This window comes from Chrysoperla carnea, chromosome 5, assembly GCF_905475395.1.
Source record: "Chrysoperla carnea chromosome 5, inChrCarn1.1, whole genome shotgun sequence".
Taxonomy (NCBI): Eukaryota; Metazoa; Arthropoda; class Insecta; order Neuroptera; family Chrysopidae; genus Chrysoperla; species Chrysoperla carnea.
The window spans coordinates 44886926-44911270 of NC_058341.1; the positions used below are offsets into that span (position 1 = coordinate 44886926).

Genomic DNA, 24345 nt, shown 5'->3' on the forward strand with positions numbered 1-24345 from the left:
GTATAAGGCTCGAAAACACACTTTAAAGTTCAAAAAGTAAACCTCGATAAAACAACTCAAGTATAGGCTATTTAGATCAATGCTGAAATGGAGCGTAATCGGAGATATACGGCGTATATAACTGCAAAATTGAAAGGTTCCTCCCGACTGAATCCCTACATATACGAATGTACCAATATCCATTGGAATTATAGGCCCACATATCGGCTGTAACGACCAACGCATATACCTATATTTATACCATATATTTAAACTTTCGTGTCTGTTTCAATTAAACAAAGCGGCATCATAATACTATTTTGTACCCTATAAACTTTATTATGAGCCTTATTATCTATATTTTGATCCTTATTATCTATATTTTAAACCTTATTAACTCACATGTCGGTTATAGCGACCAACTTTCACTGGAATTAGTCAGTGAAAACGATCAAAATGTGCATAGAAGTACATATTTAACGATCCTTATTGTTGATCCCTATGATCCCCTCACCCAATTTCACTGTAAATTTGAGAGCGAATTTGCTGATTTAAAAATTTCAACTAGTAAAGTAGGCCAGGTCTTAGCACTAACTTTACCGCTCTAGTTCGAGTGCCAGAGGAGTTTCCGTGAGAAATTATGTTTCACTGGTCTACCAAGATCCATTTTGTTTCCAACATGTGTTTCAACTGTAAAAACTCAAAAGCCGCCAAAAAATTAAATTTTATGAATAACTTAAAAAACATGTAAACTCCTTGACCATATTCGCGGAAAAAGTTTGCAAATTTATTTCGCACTTATTAGATACTCGGTGGATAACCAACTTTTTTTAATATCGAAATGGTTTAATTTTTCGATAAATATCGAAAAATTCAACCATATTATGTTAATAAAAATCGACAATATCCGAAAATCCGAATTTTCATAAATTTTACAGAAAAATCTGCCTGCCTAAAAATGTCAAGAAATTTAATACCTTTGTTACGTTCATCGAAAAATCCCAAAATCCCGATATAGAAACAAGATTTTTACATTCGATTTCCACCGAATTTATTAAATCACGAAAAAATGTTTCGAATAAAAGTTGTTTATTGTTTTATAAAGAATGACGTTTTATTAGAAATTTGACTATACCCAAAAAAATTCCGACTTTTAGAAAGAGCTGTTTTTCAACCCCTTGCGTTATGTAAAACTAAAGATTGCATAAAATTTCGATTTCCGAAATAGAATATCTATTTTGAGCATTCTAAAGGATAGTCAATAAAAAGAAATGGTACATTTTTCTTTTAAAATCGTCCGATCTCTTGATTAAATAATTTCAACTTCGAAAAAGGAACGAAAATGAAAGAAATATTTCAATTTTTTTTACAACAATCTTCACAAATGGGGTGTAATAAAAAAAATATATTATACCACCTGACACCCAGATGGTTCATTGCTATCCTTTATTATTGAAAACCAGTTTATATTACCCACTTTTTAAATTAAAAATTTCTTAAATTTATAAAAATCTAACTACTTATAAAAACGCCAAGAGTATAGAAATTGTTCCACTGTACCTTTCCTTCTTTAGTAATTTTGAAGTCATTTAAAAATGTGCCCCTTTAGTTTGCGTGTGGAAATAAGAGCGTAGGGAAGCCGTAATACACATTTTAATATATATGTTAAATCTATTGCCCTGCGTTTCCACCATTTTTATCAACTATGTTATATAATTGTAAAATAAAAAACAATTTTTGAATTTTTTCGTAAAAATTTATTTATAAAATTAATTAAACAATATTTGTTTTTAATAATAGTTAAGTATATCGTTCTTGGCAACCAAATAGACTTTTAATACAATTATTGAGGTTTAAAATCTAAAATAGTTGTGTCATCATTTCTAGGTCACTGTCAAAATATCATATTGTCTGTTGATCATGAATTTTAACATTTCTCTATGTAACACAATATTTTTTATTTTAAACTGGAACTCTTCTTAACAAATAAAAACATAAAATCTGTGCTATTCTCACGCTTTAAACACCCTGCATATACTAAGTAACGAATCAATATATCAATTATTTTCCAAAATTTGTACTCAGTCATGATTGTACATAAATTTAAGTATGTTCTCTGAAAATTTCAAGTTGATTCGATAAATTTTCACGAAGATAACCAACAACATAAAAAATTTTTTAACTAAGTGTAAACGTCTTTTGAAATTTTAAACGCGTTTACCTCGAAACCGCATTTTCAAAGTCGACTATTTTTTACACAATCTTTTTAGATATTTTTCCAGGTATTAATCGAAGGAATAATATTTCTGAAAATTATTTCAATATTTTAGTCCACTTTGAAATTGGAAATTTTTTAAAAAATTTTGAATTTTTTTTTTTGGAAGTTGCCATTTTGTCAAAAATTGTAATTTTGACCATGCCTTCGATTAATACTTGAATTCATCTATCGACTAAAGTATTTTTTCTGGATTTTTAGACACAACTTCTGAACCAAATCAGACACCTCCAGGAGATTGCTTAGAGGAGCAGCACCAAATCAAATTTTTTAAATCGGCTAACGGGAACTTTAAATTAACGAAATGTCCTATATACGTATACGTTTTATATATATGTGGAAAATAAGTGAATTCGACTGGATATAAGCAATTAAAGGCTTGTTATGTCTTCAGATTTGATCGGGAGATTCCAGAACTTGTGAAGTTTCTCCCAAATGCTGTTATCAACATATATCCTCCAGAGTCCGGTAAATAAGAGATTTTTCTTATTATTTGTTTCATATTTAGGTAAATTCGACTATTTTGAGCAGCTTTTATTTAAAATTATTTGAAGGATATTTATTTAAATTTTTTATTATGGAGAAACTGGGTATTCAGGGCACAAAAATATCATAAAGTATTGTCATTCGGTGATATAATTAGGAATTTTCACTATATCTCGATTTTCTGATATATCTCCCAACTTCCCGGAACTATGAGGTGGCAACCCTAGTATATATGAAAATGAACCGTGTCAGTTGGGAATTTGGTAAAGTATTCGATTACGAAAATAAAATTTTATGAGGTTCCTTTCCTTAAACTAGTTACCATTTTTAAGGGAAAGTTTCCAAAGAAACTTCATTACAGAATTAATTATAGAAATGTTGAAAATCTTAAATCTTAAGTGATGAAGCCTACACAGCTTTGAAATGATAAATAAATTTAAAAAAATATTTTCTTTTGGATTAAAATAAATTATTGTTGATTTTCCATGAGCACAAACGTAATTGGTTGTTAGTGTTAAATCAACCTTTATTTAATTGTGATTTTAAATGATTTATTATTAAATGATAATAAATTTAGAAAATTTGTCCATGCTAGAATTAGTTGATTGTATTCGAAATTTTCCCATAGTACATAGTTTATTAAACATTAATCACATAGAATTTAGTTCTTTTTATAATAATTACAACTATTAAATCAGTGGCGTCATTATTGTTGAGTAGAAAGATGTGATTGCATTTGGACGTCGCACAATGGTCGGAATTTAACAATTCATTTCAAACATGTAGATTATTTTTTCAAAATAATATACAAATTTCGAATGCTCTCTTCCTGAGATTGCTTGATATCAAAAACGATAAATTAATATCAAGTAAACAAATATGATAGCACAGTTTCTTTCAATTCAAGGCACTTTTTATCCTATATCTATTTCTGTAATGGTAAAATTAGCAGAAGGTGGTAATGGTACCGCAAAACTGAGAGTATACGCTATAAATTAAGACTACTACGCTATTAGAATTTTTCGAAATAATTCGATTTTTTAGGAAAAAACATTTTTTTCACATATCCTATAAGTAAAAAGATTTTTTTGTGAAATTATTCTAAAACCATTAGCTCGAAAAATGTAACCTTTCCTAGTAAAAAAGTTTGACTCTGAGTAATATAACATAAAGATGTATACAGAAAAGGATAAATTTAAGACAAAGAATCTAAACAGGTAATCCATTAAATTGAATTTTTCCCGAAAAATGTCGAATAACTTTCTTTGGATGTTTTTTTGCGACTCCACATGCTTTTTGATATTATTCAGTTATGATATCAAGCTGAATTCATGTTCGCAACATTTGTTGTTAAAAGAGATTTTAATTTATTCGCCATGGACTTTAAATTTTCCGTCTCGTAACCTTGCAATGCCTTTTAGTTGACCACTAGAGAAATATTTTTTTATGTATGAATTTTAAACTTTGGAAGCAATTAAAATTTGTATTTTCATAATGAAAAATTGGTGTGTCCATTTAAAAATAATAATAACTCCATGATATACGCTTTTTGTAAATGTATGCTGATGGACATATAGGACTTATGCTTAGCTCAAAAAACTTTATATACTTAAAATGAATCTCTTATGGAAAACACGAAATTATCAAGTAAATTTCCTCAATAAAGACAAAGGTCAGAGTATTTTATTATTTTCCTATCTTAATTTTTATACCATGTGTATATGAAATATATCAAGGTATATTAAGTTTAGTCCCAAGTTTGTAACGCTTAAAAATATTGATGCTACCAACAAAATTTTGATATAGGTGTGCATAAAATCACCTAATTAGTCCATTTTCGGTTGTCTGTCCGTCTATTTGTCTGTCAACCCGCTAACTCAAAAACGAAAAAAGATATAAAGCTGAAATTTTTATAGCGTGCTCGGGGCATTAAAAGTGAGGTCGAGTTCGTAAATGAGCAACATAGGTCAATTGGGTGTTGGGTCCGTAGGGCCCATCATGTAAACCGTTACAGATAGAACAAAAGTTTAAGTATAAAAACTGTTCTTTATTAAAAAAATAAACAATTTTGGTTTTAAACATTTTTTCTTAAACATCACTGTTTAACCGTGAGAGCGCAAATTATATATTATGTATTATATGCGAATATCGATAATGTGTGTGTGGCTATCTTTAACTTAGCTAATTACTCAGTCAATTGTTTGTTTTCACTTGTTTTAATAATAAAATATTCAAATTATTTCTTAAAAAAATGAGGTAATTGCGATCGAAATACCTTCTTGGCTAATGTTTTGGTATATATTTTTTTCGTGAATCGATTATGACTATCTCTGGTCCCATTTTGATTTGGCCTAACCCATAAGGTCTTTAGACATAAGCATTGTAGGAAGACCCTGAAATAATGTTTAAGTACTGAATACAAATATATTTGCTTACTTGTATTTTTTAAGTTTATAATAAGATTATTTTAAGAAAATTTTTATTATACACATTTTTACGTTTTTATATGTCTGCAAATATTTACCTACAATCAGTCAGTCTAATCTGTTAAAATTTATTTCATTCAAAAATTAAATTTATTGTATTCGAATCTCTATTTAACTTTAAAAAATTTATTTAAATTAGTTTTTTTCATCTGTATGTGAATTTGATGTCTGATTATTTATAGCCGCAATACACCATACAATAATTTTGTTTAAAATTTAGAAAAAATCAATTTTTTTTTTTTATTCTTTAAGTGTCAACTTTTAAGAATATTATATTGCCAGGAGAAAATTTTTCATTTTAATAATTGACGAAGTTTGCAGCAATTATAAGGGACAACAATAACAGTCTGAAACTGGTGTCAACAAGCCTTGAATAGAATGAATGATATTAAGAAACCATAGTAACTTACAACAACACTGTTCAAATATACAAATGAACTATATAACAAAAAAATAGACCACTCTTGCTTCTCCGACTATACGGTAGACTTTGGCACGAAAACCTTAAACGCGTTTTCTCAAATTTTTCAATAATAAAGCACGAATCTAACAAATAAAAATTTCAAAATAAAGAACAGAAAAATAATAGTAATAAACAGTTTTTCGTAAACAAAAGTGATTGAAAGATTCCTCGTGATATGAAAAAGGTTTCAAGAATGAGTTTGTTGCTGTGTTTTATTTGCAAAAACCTTGTAAATGATTCCATAAGAGCTTTATTATTCATTTTGCATAAATTATCTTAAGACAAATTTATTTTCAATTATTATTAATACAACAAATTTTTTTGGGAATTTACAAAAATAATGTTTATTGTTGTTGGCGCAGAGCAGTACCTATATATAAATAAAGTTTGCTTTTTTCAAAGTTTTTACATGAAGTTAAAACCGATGTTTTTAATTTTTAAATGCTAGCGACCAATTTTTATTTAATCTGCAGATTTAAAAACGGTTAATTTTCTTGGATTACACATTTTGTTCGTTGTCTTTAAAAAAAAGTTAATTTGATGACACAAAAATTTTCTTGCTGTCCTACAATTCGCGCTCCATAGATAGGGGAAAGTGCTGTATTATGATTCCTCGGGGTAAAATGATCCCTCGTTGTTTTAAGTGAACCATTAAAGCCATCTAGTATATTTATATATCAAAGACTTATGGTGATGTATAAGCTATTTTGTGTTTCGTAGCAAAAATATTAATTTTACTGCTTATTATCTATGGTAAGACAAATTTCAGCGTGAAATTGCTTTTTTGTGTTAGCTTTCACCAGGTGGTTGTTTTATTCTTGTCTTTTGTTGACTTTTAATAATATTATAACACATTTTGATAGGCGTATAATAAATTTTAAGGTCAGTTTTTATAACCATATTCAAATTTTCGTTATGGGCAAAATAATCCCTTTTATATACGTTTAAATGATCCCTATTTTGTGTGTAAAATTATAATAAGTAAAATGATTCTCCATCATGTGGCGGATTTTGAATGTGCTGATTTAGACGATTTTAACAGGGATGTTTGTTTTCATACTAATCGTTGATGCAATGTAAAAGAACAATTAATGTTTTAAGTGAACGGTTTGATAAAAAATGCAATGGAATCATTTTACCCAGATTTTCTCACAAGGTCAGCAAAACGATTTCTTTTGAGAAATATTGAATAGTTCTAAAAAATTTGAACAAATCAAAGGAAATTGGCATTCCAATATTGCAACACTTGCATAAAGAAACCAAAAATATTTCGACGTTATATATATATATATATATATATATATCGAATAGTTTGGCAATAAATTACATTTCTTTTTAAGGAATCACTAGGACCTTGCCCTATAGACAACACATTTATGTACTGGTAACGTATTGATGCATTTTCGAGGAATATATCGACATTTTAAAATTTTGAGCAAACAAATTTTTGTATCCGCTTTTGTCTTAGTTAAATAGTTAGTTAAATTAAAACTGTTCACACAGAATCTTAAACAGAATGGAAATTTCACTTATGAATTTTTTAATCTTAATAAAATGTCATAATCTTAATAGTGTTGAGTTGTTAATTCTTAGTTAATTCAAGACCAATTAAAGCTACCATTTTTTGAATTATTTGCTTATACTTTATAATATTATTACAAAAACATTCACAACATAATCGTGAGTAGGTAAGTACTAACACGTGTTGCCCTCGAGAGACATTATTAAAACAATAGATTTTTATAAGCTGTTTAAACAAAAATTGGATACAATACTCGTACAAATACCGGCAGCTGAACATATAGATTGAGATAATTTGTCAGTCTAATAGTAAATAATAGTAAATTTTGAAGATAAATTTTGACACAAACAGAGTAGGGCAGAGAGGCGTGCAATTTTGAAAATGCTATTAACCAAACCCCTCAAATCATTCTCAATTTCTCCAAATTATTTTTTAATTATCTTAAAATATCGCTAGTCAAATTCTACATTAAAATTGGAAAACGCGATGTAAAGCTGCTTTTTTGGTATGCAAGCAAAAAAGAATTTTTTCAGTTTTTCACGTACTACGCAGTTAGAACAATTTTTTTTTTTTGCTTGAAAAACGTAGTTTCACACTCCCCTAAGTGATCAAAATAACATAACAAAAAAGCATTTACATCGCCTTCCGGCCGCCATTGGTACTAGTTTTCAAAAATTATTAAGTATTTTTTAGGAAGATTTTTTATTTCATGGGCATGCGTAAAAACTATCGCAGGTAAAAAGCCAACCCCTAGACACAAATTCAATGCTATTTTAACGTTGGATTTTGGTTTTCAGTCGCAAAACAAAATGAGTGCACGTTTTATAATTTGAATATGAAATAATTAAAGAAAAATAGCTAAAATAGTTAAAATTATTTCATTATAATTAAGGTATTTCCAGCATGGTATTTGCAGTTTCTATGTTAAAGCAATGGTACAATTTTTTTTTCGACAGAATTTAACGAAAAATTAAATTTAAGAATTTAATAATGCTTACTATTAATTCCCAAAGTTTCAGAAATTTTGACCGTTTAAAATGGGAAATAATTATGCCAACGTCCCAATTTCGATCAATTTACGTCAAAATTAATATCTCGAAAGTGAAAATTAATTTCTAAATTTTTTTTTTAGAATTTTATTGTATAAACATTTTTTTCTACTTTTTCTTCAATATATAATAATATCATAAAAAATAGTTGGAGAGACCGGACATTTTACATGCTTTAAATGGGACATGACCCTCAAAATCGCGAACTTTGTCTTTAAATATCTCGCGATCTAAACGGTCAAAAATTATGAAAATTTAGGAATTCATAAATAAAGCTATTATAAACCCGAGAAAAAAAATTCGGCCAAATCTGTCGAAAAGTGATTTCATGCTGGTACTACCTTAAGTAAATACCAAACGTTGAAACATTAAATGATAGGAAAGTTACTTTTTTTAATTACTCTTTTAGCAGGAATTTATTACAATATTGATTATGAGACTATATAGTGGCCCGATACGTGGTTTGATAAGAATGTCCGGGCAAGAAATCAAATATGGCTAAAAAATATTATGACTGAAATATTACGAACAAAATTATTGTATAGGTATTCTTAAAATCACCTAATTCGTCCATTTCCGGTTGTCTGTCTGTCTATCCGTCCGTAAACACGATAACTCAAAAACGAATTGAAATATCAAGCTGAATAGCGTGCTTAGGACGTAAAAAAGGAGGTCGAGTTCGAAAATGAGCAAAATAGGGTAATTGGGTCTTAGGTCCGTAGGACTCATTTTGTATACCATTAAAGATAAAACAAAAGATTAAATTTAAAAATGTTCCTTATAAAAATTAAACAACTTTTGTTTGAATCATTTTTTCGTAAACATCACTGTTTACCCGCGAGGGAGCAATTTAAATACGTTAAATTTTTTATGTTACATATATTATGCACTAGTGTGATAACCGCCCGCTTCACTAGGCTTAAAAGTAAAAACCACCACTCAATAGTCTCCATCTCTCTCGATCACATTTATCCTTCTTCCAGAGCAATCGGAGGAATTGTTTTACAAAGCTAAAATATATGCACAGTATATCAGAAAAGGTGGCCATGAATTGTTTGACATTAACTAATTTAAATTTGTACAGAAATCTTTAATTTATGGTTCAAATTGATGATCATAGATGAAGCAGTAAAATGTCAGATTAAATTTTTTTTTAAATTATATCTGTATAAATCATAGCTCATGTATTATTCTGATGTATGTGCTATATTGTTGTACGGTTTCGTTCAAATCCGTTCGGTAGTTTTTGCGTGAAAGCGTAACAAACAAACACACAAACATCCTTACTTTCACATTTATAGTATATAGGGATGTATTTTATAGCATATATACTATATACACTGAGGAAGTGAGCAGAAATTATTCCTTCTTATTACTTTGTGTATAAGAGTGGCTTACTTTGTTATTACTTAAAATTTATAGCGTTTTGAAGTTGAGTGGGCCTTACAAAGTTCCATGTAGGTACTTTATATTATAAGCGAAAAGGAAATCTGGAGATGACATTAATTCTAACATCGTTAGGTATATCATACTGGAGATGGCGGAAATATTGACAATAACGATCGATCAATCAACTCCTTCAATCTAGCTCGTCAAAATTTTCATCAATTACAATTTAGATACATAGGTACATGTTTCAATTTTCTTTTTATATTTAGTTATATTGATTTTTTTTATTTGAATGTGTACGTGTCGAACGCTATTTACGTAAGTGTTATATCTGCTTGACAGTGTGGAAATATTCCTTATGAATGAATAGTTATTTAAAAAAGGTTTTAATTATTCCAGTACATTTCCCTATTTCAATCACTCAAAGCAAAAGAAGATGAAAAACCCATATTTTTTATTTTTCAATCGGCTTCAAAGAACCCTACACATTTAATATTGTTTTAGGCTTTTGGTTTAAAATTTCTTAAAATTAAAAATTAGAAAAATTTTACCATCCTCATCAAAGTTGCAATCGCCGAAACCGTCTTAAACTACTTTTTTTCGGAATGAAGTATAGCCAATAAAATACCCAGAAAACAAGTTTGTGTTATTTCGAATTCGAAATAGGGATTTGAATTGTGGAGGTGCAGGGAAGGCATATATTTGTATTAAAATATAAGCATATATTTTTTATAAAAAACAGTTCGGTTTAATAAACTAAGCATCACGTATTTCTTACTAAATTTCTAAATTTTAAATATGCTATGCCATCTATATACATTCGTTTCACTTACTACTTTTTAAATTACAGGTTTCTCATAAAGATATATTAATTATTAAATATTTATTTTGAAATGATTATAAATTAATAGGTAAATTGATTGTTCATCCCCATAAAAGTAAAAAATGATAGACAATTAACAATTAAATATTATAATATACTTTTAATACCAATACATTTTTATATTTCCATAAATTTATGTCGAATATTTTAAATTTTATGCTTCTGGGATTACAGACGACAATTTTATTTACTGAATGTCATATTAATTAAGATGAATACAAAAATAAATTAATGTACAATGCGTAACATAAATAAGGGTTTTCAAAGTTTTTCAAATAAATTTATGGAATTTAATAAACAAATTTCCTAAGAGAGGTCACTATTATACGATCAAAGGTCGTACATTAGTGCAGCCATTACCAAATAGAAGTTTCAACCAAAAAGTTAACATTTCTATACTTTTAGAGTACTATGTATTGAAATATTTTAATTAATGATATTTGTGACAATATATTTGGATATAAACTTTAATTTCTGTTCATTATCTGTAATCAATAAATAATACTTTTTTAAAGGTACGTTTTAATTTTTATATTTTTAATGATTGATATACTTTTGATAACAATTTTTTGATGATATGATAGCAAAATATATACATATAGATCCCTTAATTAATGACGTCAAAATATCTTAATCAAAACTACTTGCATCTGTTTACATTTTTAAGTTTCAACAATTTTTCTAAAACTTTTTATTTTATCTTTAATATTTTAGCAAGGACAATATAAAATTTTAAACAAAAATTGTTTAATATAGAAATTATTCAAAATAATATAGAAAATAGATGCTGTAAAGTCCGAATGGAAAAATTTGAAACTACATCTTCTATATTTCTATAAAGTGCATCAAATTTAAATTGGAAAAGTAATTATCTAAGTTTATAAGATATCGATAATTTACATGTGATAAATTATTGTCATGTCTTATAAATTTGAGACAATATTTTAAATTTGGAAATTAAGTTTTTTAATCATGATTTAAATATATGAAAAATTTTTCAAATTTCTTATTTCTAAGGAAATCAATAGTTTAACAAGATATTTTTAAAACTTTAACAAACGCATGCGTGTATTTTCTCAAGTGTAGGATACCAAAAGATGGCAGTGATTAATTTATATTTCAAATTTTATTATCCAGTCAAATTAGTCTATAAAATATAAGTAAGGTTACAAAAATTCCCATAGAGCTAAAAATTGGTATAAATGTTCATAATACTATTATAAATGAATTGTGAAAAGTCCCCATCAATCCCAATTGTGCAAAAAATCTTGTTGAGGGGGGAAGTTTGCAAAAATAGGTTTTTCGCGTTTTTCAGCAAAACGATAAGTTTCACAGCAAAAATAGTTCAGACAAAAATTATAGATAATCCGATTCTCTACCAGAAGTCTCTCTACGTGATATAGCGGTTCAAAGAATCAAACAAATACATTTTTGAACCGTTATATGAGTAAAAATATGAGAACTTATTTTTGATGAACCAGCTTGTTCTTCTTGGCGCTGTCTTTTCACAGCATCAATGCTACTCTTTCGAGTATAATTTTTTCGACACTGCACATGAATTTTTACAAATGTCTGGTCTTTCAGGTACTCCGAAAATTCACCACCTCTTTCAATACTTACGACTAACAGTATTTTGTGGAGTATGAGACCTTTGAAACGAGACAGGTATACGAGCATCACCACGCTGACAATTGAATAGGAGACAGATGTTACTCAGGCCATGCTACAAAATAAAAATAGGGACGGAGTTCTTGACGTTGATTTATATTCTAAAAATTTTTAAATTTGTATGTATAAGATATGGGGACTCATATTTTTACTCGTATAACGATTCAACGAATAAAATAATTTTTTCAAGTCTTTGAACCGCTATATCACGAAAATGGCAGCACTTATGAAAAAAGGTGCAGAGACCCATTTTGGAGCAAATTGAATGATCTACAATTTTTGTCTGAACTATTTTTGCTGAAAAACGCGAAAAACTTCCCCCCTCAATAAAATTTTGTGCACAAGGGGGATTGATGGGGACTTTTCACAATTCATTCATAATAGTATTCTGAACTTCATACCAAATTTTTAGCTCTATGGGAATTTTTGTAGCCTTCAAAGTGTAATTTGACTGGATATAATTAGTGCAAACCGATGATAAATAACTTCAAAATTGATTTAGGTTAACAGTTCGGGAGTCCAAGAACAATGAACAATATCCAGAATTAATAATTCAAAAATGAATCCAAATAAAAAGCTTAAATTAAGTGAGTTAAATTCGGAAAATTCAAATAATAGCAACGTATTACATCCCGTTTTACCGGATGATTTAACATCTGAAGTAGTTTTTATAAAAGTTTTTTGTTGTGATATTTTAGATAAAAAACAAAAATCTTTAGTAATTAAAAAACTAAACGAAATTTTACCAATTCTTGAATTGAAACATTTAAAGCGATTGAAAAACAATACGATTTTATTAACGTTAATTGACGAAAAATGGTCGTTAGATTATTTAAAAGAATTTTTAATAAAAAATTGTTTAAACAATTTTAATTTATCTGATGTTTATACTACTGAAGTGCCAAAATACGCGCCTAAAGTTCGAAAGCAGTTTGATATTGCAAATGAAGTATGGCCGTGTAATTTTCATCCGAATAAATATTACGAGAAATTAGTTTCAAATATTTTATTTTCGGATACAGAATTAAGTACTCATGTACAATTTATGCGGGTAGCAATCGAAGTATCAAATTTTGTTAAAGAATTCGATAATATAAAAGGCTCCCCAAGAGGTGTTGTAATTACAGATCCAACAACTAATTCAATAGTTGCTATCGGATATGATAATCGACTGAATCATAAATTACAACATTCCATTCTAATTGGAATAGATTATGTTGCTCGAACTCAAAATGGTGGCGCCTGGAACTTTAGTGACCATTTTATTAATCAAAAGAATAATGTTAATAACGGTACTTCCGGAGTTCCAATTTTAATTAAACAACATTTATGTAGTAAATTTAATAATTTAAAGTTTAATTCAAATGAAGAGGATGTAACAAAATCATCCATTGACGTCAAAGTATCACCAACGGTATCGTATTTATGCACAGGATATGACGTATATGTAACACACGAACCATGTTTTATGTGTTCAATGGCAATTGTACATAGTCGTGCTAAGCGTGTATTCTACGGTGTTCCGACATTAAATGGTGCACTCGGTACAAAAATTAAATTACATACGAATAGTGATTTAAATCATCGATTCGAAGTGTTTATGGGCTTGTTAAAAGATGAATGTTCTAAACTATAGATGTATAGTTTTTATTTTTTTAAATAATATTTCAATATATATACATAATTGTTTTAATTGTTATGGAATATTTTAAGGTTATTGTCCTAATATTCGTTTGTGAATTGAAAATTTTTTTGATTATTTAATAAACTTAATGAAATTATGCTACAGCGTTTGTTTAATATGCATAAACATATGCATTTTTAAACCCTTAAGCGCAAAAATAAAGTACGATATGAACAAAAAACAAAACAAATTCCCCGAACTTGAAAATTAAAAACGCTCGCTTTAAGAACTTAAATATAAAATGCCGTATCGAACTTGAAGTGTCGTAACAAAATTCGTCAAAGTGTTAAGAATTGCCACCTTAATAATAATAATCATAATAAAAGAGGGTTAACGCAAGTGGGCCCAAAATACCTAGACCAAGAGCACCATGAGAACGACCTGTCACCCGAAGACGAAACGTCTTTGGGTAAGAGATTCGATTAAAATCAGATGAAGCTATAAGATTCTGCCGAAACCGGATGCCAAGCAAAAATTCCACCGCTTCTCTGTCTGAATATCTTCCAGGATTAATGGATCCAAAGTTTCGGACCAGAATATTCTGAATCTGACGCCCTGCCAATTTCTGCAGGTGCAAATAACATGTATGGAGATTTTGCCATACTCCATAGTGTCCTGTCAAGAATCCCAGCACACTTCTCAACTGTGCTATAGTAAGTTACAGACGAGCACAGACGAATGTCCTACCTGTGGTTATACACAGTTTGGCCTTTCGCATGCTCTGCGTAAAGTCCCAGTAATCAAGATGGGCTTGCCGTAGCCATTCTTTGGTTAGATAATTACGGAGCATCTTGCTATGAGAATGACAGGCTCAGATGAAAGGCGCGTTTGAGAGGACCCATCTCATGCTAACGAGTCCACCGCTCCATTCCGTTTAATGTCAAGGTGGCCCGGTATCCAGATCAGCCTGACTGTGGGAATTATACTTACAGCACTTTGGCACTTTGGGAAACATGATTTTTCCGTACAAAATGTAGGTATGCGAAGAAACATCTACATAAATTATCTCTATGGGAACTCTAGACTACTTTCTAAACAATGTACATTCGCCACTTTGCAAAAAGTTTCATAAAAAGCTACTTCCAATGAAGTTCCACTGAGGCTAAAACTTTATTAAACAATAGTGTAACCTTCCCGAAGTGTTCAATTACATAAACGGGCCTCATTATATCTAAAAGTCAATATGCACGTTTTGCTATTTTGCTATAAAATTTTAAATATCTGTTTAAAATTATCATCATACGACAACAGCATTTAAGTAATCAAATTGTGTTACGTATATTAACTGCATTCAAAATAGTAAATACTATTAATGTAATGGATTAATTTGTGTATGCTTCAGCAACAATACGTTTAAAGCCACATTCACACTGCTACGAACTGTTTAGAAACTGCTGCCTACTAGATTTTTTTTCGCCTATACTTCATTTTTTCGAACACCTACCAGTCGGAAGGTAATTTAATTATTCATTTTTTTTATGATATAACAGACTTGTTAAATTTAGACTGTCTGACTTGTTAAGTCGGAAGTTCTTAGTTTTTCTTAAACTATTCACACAGACTTTATCGTAACAATAAACTATAGGTAAGTCTCAGTCTTTCTTTCCATTTCTTATAATCTAAACTTCTATGAAAAGTACAACCTCTAAGTATAGGTAAGAGTTTTCGTTGAATAGATTATCTTCATCTTACTTAGATTCTCTAGTACATCATTTTCTCCTGCTTTTACATTTTCTTGCATTTTTTTAAAATTAAAGCTTGAATCAAATGTAGTTGCGAAGTAAAATTAGATATTCTGTTGGATATATTAATATCCTTTTCCTATTCAGGATTATTCAGTGTGCCATTTTATTCAACTTCTGTATTTTTTTAGTCAACACTTTTATTAAAAGTGTATTTTCCAAGTACACACATGAGAGTTTTCTTTCTATCCTTTTTTACGCAGATTATCTAGTGATTTATTTTGTTATCTCGAGAAAAGTTGCTATTATTGCTATTTATTTAATTAGGCTATCTCACAAACTTTGTATACTTCTTTTGAACCCGCCAATTCTTTGAAAATTATTCCATAATGGCTTGGTTTACTGGATTGTTATTAAGCCAGTGCGATTTACCTGACGATCGTTGATTGTAGTTACATATGTTTGAGCACATAACGTAGTAAAATGAGCAACTCAACAATGTAATGAGAAGATATAAACGCAAATAGTTGCTTCAGATTTTGCATCAAATTGCGTTGAAACAAATAAAAATTGTTTTATTAGTATGCGCTAGCCTTCACACGTAGTCTGATTGCATTATAGTGTAAACCAGGCATAAGAATATTAAACAAGTGATACTATGAACTTAAACTAGAGCTTGTATACAATTACTAAATGTACACAAATTGATCCATAATCAATTTCAATTACAATTTTTATTATTTGAACCAATCCCATCAATTTTATTATTGAAATAATTATGAATTGCAACTGTATTCTTTTGATGATTCCAATGTCAATGCTTATTTAACACACAAAAATAATATAAACAAACAAATTTTAATATATATATATATATATATTTTACTTTAAATGGATTCAATTAATTGTATTGGTAATTCAATTCCAAATCAATGAATTTTCAAGGTTTCAAATGTTATGGATACGGATATTGTTTAAAATGGTTTAGTTTATACTAGAAATCTAATACCAAAGAAGTAAAATAGATCAGCAGTATTTTGTCAATTGTATATTATATTATTCATATTATTCCCCAAAACAAATACAGGGTTGTTCAATAAGATATTACCATGTAAATTGGAGACATTTTGTCCAAAGAGACAAAACGTTTTCCAAAACGATGTTAGCGCTTAAACGAAAGAGACATGTATTTTATGAATGGGTTTTTTATGTTATGCTTTTAAAATACAAATCTTCCCCGGGAACATCATTTGTACAAAATATCTTCTATTTAAGTGGCAACATCTTATTGATCAACCCTGTATATTAATTAGTCCCGCAAACAGAGGAACGTTTTATGACAATTCAGGGACTACCGTAGCATCAATTTTATGCAAAACACTGATTTTGGCCCTCATTTTCTTGTAAAAAAGAATTTAAATTTTGTTAAACTAATCTCAATTTTTCTTACAAAGGTAGGAAAGTTCTTTGGAATTTACAAATTTTAACGTTTTCAGTGAAGTTTGTAAAATAATTGTATTAATAACAAATAAAAAATTTCAGTTGCACCACTTGCCTAGATAAATTATCATCAGTATAAAATAACTTATAACCAATTTATTATTCGAGTTTCCGAAGAAATAAATTTTTCCAAGTGTTTCAAAGACATCTTCATTTCAATAAGGATTCAGTTTTGTTTCGCGAAGAGAACAATAATGTTGACATAAGGTGAAGATAATTGTCATTATTTTAATGAATACAATTACTATAAACACCAGCTTCGGAGTTTAGGGCCGCAACAATACGATATTTTATACTCGGGCCTCTCTTTTTCATTGTACACTAAGGGCAAGTGGTCAGGGCCCCGCGATACATAAGATGGTCTATAAGATACATAAAATAGTAAACAAAATGGTCCACGCTCGGATTGAAAATTAGCCGAACCAAAAAAAAAAAAAAAAAAAAACTCCGCGTATTGAAGGATACACTCTTTATGGTGTAAAACTGCCTATATTTGGAACGATTTTCTTCTAAAAATTAACGATTCAAGCTATTTCTGTAATACAATATATTAATAATCTTTTAACGAATTAATACTTAATTTATTTCTTAATTAAAATATTAAAATGCGTAATACTATTTCAGTTGGTTGATTCGTTTCAAAATTAATTAATAAAATAATATTTTATAATTTTTATGGCTGCTGTGCACTAAGATAAAATTTGATTAATGCCACCGCTATACACAAAGTGAACAATACTATTTAACGTATAATACATAAGTTCAACGACAACATTGATTCGAAATTCTCTGTAAAACAATTCTTCAATAATCAATGGCCTCAATAAAGTTTGATTAAAATAACAAAGGATAAAAAACGCGCCCTAATCTACGGAAAGATCGAGAGCTGTAGTATTTTAGTTTGTATACTCAATGTCACAAAAAATGCTCGTTTTAAAACATTCTAAGTGTTACTATTATAACATAACATATGATGCGTACGCTTAGAATGGTTTTACCTGTGGCACTTTTTCTGACAGTGAGTGTACGTGCTACTAAACCATAGAAGTAATAACATAGAACCGTAATGTGGCCATCCAAACGGTTGATCGTTATAGAGCGAGACCTAAAAAAAGTACACGTATAGCTGTCTTCGTCTGTCTTATATTACCTCTATGAAATACACAGGCATGCACGTGTTTATACAATAATTCAAAATATTAATATTCGTGCTTTGCTCTTTCATATGCTTTTAAGCCTCTATGTTATATAACACCTCATTGTACTAAACGCTTTTATAAGCCAACATCTGCCTATAACACTTTCCATTCAATCAGCTCTTACTATTTAAGGTAAACAAGATGCTAGCAATTTAAACAAATTTTACTAACATTTTAAGGTTCCAGCATGGTATTTGCAGTTCCTAATGTATATGGTAACATTTGAACTTAATAGGGTTTACTATTAAATCCCAATACGTTCCCAATTTAGATCAATTTACATCAAAATTAATGCCTAAAATTTTTTTAAAATTTTATTAAAAAACATTCCTTTCAATTTTGCGAGAGAAATTTTTAATATCGTAAAAAATAGCTTTGTAGGGCAGTGAATTTTACATGCTTTGAATGGGGAAATTGAAACTTGTAGCTGATTATTTTGCGATCTAAACGACCAAAAATTCTGCAACTTCGGGATCTTACAGCAAATTTTATTCTGAGCCTGTGCCAAAAAAAAAAATGGGCCAAATCTGTCAACCAGTGCATTTTTGCTAGAAATATCTTAAACAAATTTTAGGGAACAAACTATATATTGATGGATGAGTGTTTAAATACATGATAGTATACAATAACCTTTAATAATATGGATATGTTTCGAAGAAGTGGCATGTATATAATACGAAAAATACGATAGTACAAAATGTATTATATTACTGCTTACAATAATTGATATTACTAGGAACAAAGAGCATAGGGTAGAGGAGAAGCAGCCCATATGAGCTAATGTAAAATCGTAGTATACGAGTTTCAGCGCCTCTACCGAGTCAGGCTTTCAAACTTAATAGTTAATAGTCACCCCCGCAAAGTAGTTAAACTTAATAGTCATACCCGCAAAGGCCTACAAACTTAATAGTTGATCGCCTCAGACTCCAGATGTCACTTATAATTATACTTCTGCTTCTTGTCTATCCTATAGTCTTTGACTAGGAATTTATTCACTCACAAAATGAGTCTGCGCAATAACAGTGACATGCTTTTGTCACGTGTACCAAATATTACACTACTTAATTTAATTCGGCAATGCCATAATTTTCAATATGAATTTAGTTCAAACTAAACTTCTTGTTCAGTGGTCATTTTTAAAAGTATCCAAATATTACTTTATCCATAAGGAATCATAAACTGACCTAAAAGTCAAGCATTGGAAATCGCTGTTCAAGGCTAGTATTTAATTTTATGGATTCAGTCTAGAATTGATGTTTTCATTTTACCACATAAAGTTCATTTTTTTAACATCACTCCTTTTTTTTCTCAAATTTTATTATTCTGTTCTAAAATGTTCTTTATATTTCTAACATTTTCCCATATAAGTCTGGATTCAGTCGTACACTCTACTTTATGTAATATTTATCAAGAAAAGAGAAGAAAAGAATTATTTGAGTAAATAAAACTTGAATGAATTTCCTAGTAGAAGGAATATAATATTTATCATGATTTTCTTATTAAATATTAATACATTCAGTTGGTCAGTTGAAAGTCAAACTAATTATTAGGAATCGTAATAATATTATGATTTTAATATAAAGAAACAACTTTATTCTGAACGCTTGTTTTAAAACTACAAGCATTACAAACAATATTTACACTGCAAAATATTTTGCCCATAAGTAAGATTTAAATAATTTTTTTTCCTCTTCAGGCGGAAAGTGTCAACTTTCGTTCCGCTCTGCTCAACGAATGTGCCGCTTTCCGTCTTCATCGAGCAGAAAAATAATATACACACCACGGGAGCAAGTAAAGAATGTCTCAGATCTCTTGGGCGACAATGAACATGAGATCCGAGACATTTTTTAGTTTTGCTCCAAAATATACTATTATCAAAAATTGTTTTACTAGGTTACCACAAGTTTTTTTTATTCACATTTCTAAAGAACTGACTGTGGATGTAAAATTAAAATTTGTAGAATTTACGTCAAAGGTTGGAAAAAATGATTATCTCTGTTAAATAATGTTTCAAAGTGAAGGATTGTTTACCTTACTCCTCAACGTCGAATGATTTTTATAGTGACTGAGAGGGTACTTCAAAAGTTAAGTTCTTACGTGACTTTAGACATGTCTTTTGGTATCAATTGGCATTGCAATCAAAGTGTTAATCACCGATAAGCAACTATTTAAAAAATGGTTGAAGTTAATTATATTCACAGTCTTCCAGATACAGAATTTTTAGCTAAATTAACTACTTCCGAAAACCCTTCCATAATCAACAAGACTTTTTCTATTTTTTTCTTTATCCCTTCTACTTTTAACAATTACTCTTTATTTAAGTCTATAAAATTATGATTCTGGCTTCTTCTTAAACATTTCTGAGGCCAAAAACCCATTTCTAAAGATGTATGTGCATTTTTGATTGTAAATAATGGCAATTTCTCGAGTTAGAACTAAGTTTGTAACTTTTTGATTAATTATAGGGAAATATAATCACATGTTTTAAGAAAATATAAAATAAAATATAATCCTAATTTATAGGAAATAAATTACTGAGGAAGAAGCGATCTTAATAAAAAAAAAAAGAAAATTACTGAAATTTTGGCCAATTATACAATCATTATTGAGGGAAGCTTCTAAATATTAAATTCTTAAAGTAAATTAAAAAAATTATCAACTAAATTACACTCAACATTTAAAGTTGTATACAATATTTATTAGATGTAATATTATATATTTTTAGCAAACCAGATGTGTCTAAATTACTTTTTTTAATTGTTTTACTACAATTAATTCGTTCTATTAATAAATATATCCCATAATTGACATTGTCTTTGTGTTTTTTAACATTTCCAATATTTTCTTTATCATAACCTATATTATAAAAAGTGAAAACAAACAATTGACTGAGTTAATTGTTGAAATACCATGCATAGACAGTGTTGATTACTCTGCCACATTACACATACATAACTGATATTCCCATATAATACATACTATACAATTTACGCCTAATTTGCGCTCTCACGGGTAATCAGTGATGTTTACGAAACAAGTTTCAAACAAATGTTGTTTATTTTTTGATAAGGAACATTTTTCACATTTAAACTTTTGTTCTATCTCTAATGATTTACAAGATGGGTCTTACGGACCCTTAGACCCAATTGGCCTATTTGCTCAATTACCAAATCGACCTCACTTTTTACGTCCTGAGAACGCTGTAAAAGCTTGATATCTTTTTTCCTTTTCGAGTTATCGTGTCCACAGACGGGCGGGCGGATAGCCGGAAATGGACTAATTAGGTGATTTTATGAACACCTATACCAAAATTTTGTTCGTAGCATCAATATTTTTAAGCGTTACAAACTTGGGACTAAACTTAGTACACCTTGCATATTACATATATGCATGGTATAATGAAGTTGACATATATCAGTTTATGACGTTGTAAATATGTTTAATATGTGAATTGACCTTTCATAAGTTTTATTGACAGTAAATTTAAATGTGTAATTATTGGTTGTAAATATGTCTTTAGTTTTTTTTTCTTTTGTCTTAAAATAAATAAATAGCGTTTTGAAAAATTTTTCTATCTGATTTATCTAATTATCTGTAGTCCAATGAAGAAGAAATTAGGAATCTGATCACATGCTTGTCTAAATTACTTTAAAAACACTGTTTTAGTTATATAAAGAATCAGCTAATATTTTAACCCTTTTGTGCAACTTTTTGCATTATTTACGAGATGTTATTCTTAACGGACTAGAATTTTGTCCTGGTTTCTATAATGTGAGTGTTTTTATACAGAATTTTCTATATGTTCAAATTTGGGTTATACTGACGATGAATAATAGATTTTTAATTTACTGCAGGAAAAATTGATTTCCTCATTTTCTTGTTTCTGGGCGGGTGTCAAATAGTATCAGTGTTGAAAAAAATGAGACATTTTCGGAACCTTCATTTAGTGATAAGGGTAGATTCCTTTAATGAAATGGGATTGTCAAGAAAATTATAGCTGTTTACAAAATGGGCCCTCTCAATTTTCCCCATTCTAGTCAAAACTAATTTGCTTTTCAACATCCTCCAAGGTATAACTGGGAAACTGAATTATTTTATTCTTACAGCCTACTAGAATACCTTATTTTTACAAAAAAAATTCAATTATTTTCTAGTTATTTTAAATTAGACTGTATAATTTATAAAACTCACTTAAATGTACACAACGATAATGATCCCATAAATTATTACAATGTCTGATAAGAAAATTTTTTTGAAAAGTGTCTAATTTCCAAAAGAAAAAAAACATTTATATAATTCAATTCTTAATTATATTTTATTAGGGTTTTAAAAAAAAGATGACTTTGAGGTTCGTTCGACCGTTTGATTTCTCTCAAAGCAACGCCCAAATCCTTCTGAGTAGTTTTGATGCGCCTCTATACACATATAGGCATTTTTTTTCGATATCTCTCTTCTAAAAATCGAACATCGCTTATAAGTATTTTTTTGCTTAACGATATTTTGTAGAAAAAAAATTTTTTTAACTACCTTATTAAATTTGCCAGCTGACCCGACGAACTTCGTACCGGCTAACAGTCAATGAATGTCGTGTTCGTTGGGCAATTTCAATTTTTAAAACAAAGACTACCGCGCTATAGCCTTCACTTCTCATACTCTTACTTGCCTCCCCTTTTGTTCATTATTTCAAGCCGATGTTATTTGCTGACATTTTTTATTGGTGAACTACAAATCGAGCTACTACCCATTTATGAGATAGTCCATCAATTCTTTTAGGATTGACATAATATTTTTTGTTAAATTTATTTTAAAATAAAATATAAGCCAAACCAACTTAAAATGAAAAATTTTTCCATTTTATTAATGATTATTTATCTGTTTCAGATTTTATTCTTCATTACAACATTAAACAATTTGTGTTACTATTTCAAAAGCAATCAAGCAGTCTGTTGCCAGTCGTAAGATACGACTTCAACGTTCAAAATTTTTGAAAACATAAACCTCAAAAGAATAGAATTAAAATATTTCATTAACATTATTATCTCCAACATGCAAAAATAAATTCGCAAGAACTGAATCATTCGGATTTGTCAAAAACTTACACACACAGAAACATAAATCATAAATAGGCAAAAGCGAAGAATCTCTCATTTATTTGTCTTCTCATTTCACATATCCTTCAATTGATTTAAATTAAAAGTCACAATTACACTCGCACATAAATATATCAAACGAAATAGATCACAATAAAAAACAATTATTTACTCTGATGGGATGGTGTAATATTGGCTCATAAAATTAAGAGAGCAATTATTTATTTATTCGAGTATTTGAGCAAACATACTACTTTTTTAGTATTGCATTTAAAATAATAATGGTCATTTGTCCAAAACTCTTTGACCAGTTAGCTCTTTTTATGTTATTAAAAATTTAAAACCATAAAAATAAAGTCATTAATTTGTTTTGTTTTTTCAAATCACGCAGTGATTGTTTATTGCATGTTTAGTTTAATTAAAAAAATATAAAAATTAATTTGTGTCAATCGAGTGAAAAATTTAATTAATCAAATTAACAATTAATGGTTTTTTAAATGTTCTTTAATTATCGATCTGTTTTTCAATTATTAATTATATGACAAAAAATATCGCCAAAACGGCTCAATTATAAATAAAAAATAAAATTTGTTAGTGGGTGCTTCGTTAAATTTATGTTAAATTGGCCGTTAAGACCATTTTAAAATTAAAAATAACTCCATTTTGTGATTTTTTTTAAAACAATTTTATTTTTTTGTTTTATTGCTAAAAAAATATTTACACCAAATGGATTCTGATATATTGTGCAACTATTACGTTCAAATTAAGATGAATAAAATTGAAAACTCTTTATTACAAAGTCATCGACAACGAGAAATGACTGGGTTAAAAAAGTTATATAATTCGTTTTTTGTATTATTTTAACTGATGCTTAAAAATTTATTCATTTTTGACTGTGCTCAAACAATTTTGTAAAAAAACTTAGTTAAAAGACTAATAAAAATCAAAGTGATTAAATAAAAACTGAATTTATTTGGACGTCACATCGCA

At 28.8% G+C, this 24345-nt stretch overlaps 1 protein-coding gene across 1 annotated transcript; it reads left to right on the forward strand.

The window, feature by feature from the left end:
* Positions 1–12894: 12894 nt before the first annotated feature.
* On the forward strand, positions 12895–13836 carry LOC123300319 (probable inactive tRNA-specific adenosine deaminase-like protein 3; the record flags this gene model as incomplete). The annotated part of the gene is made up of 1 exon (XM_044882877.1): positions 12895–13836. A coding segment is annotated over one exon (942 nt), but the record flags the coding sequence as incomplete, so codon positions are not given.
* Between the last annotated feature and the right edge of the window lie 10509 nt (positions 13837–24345).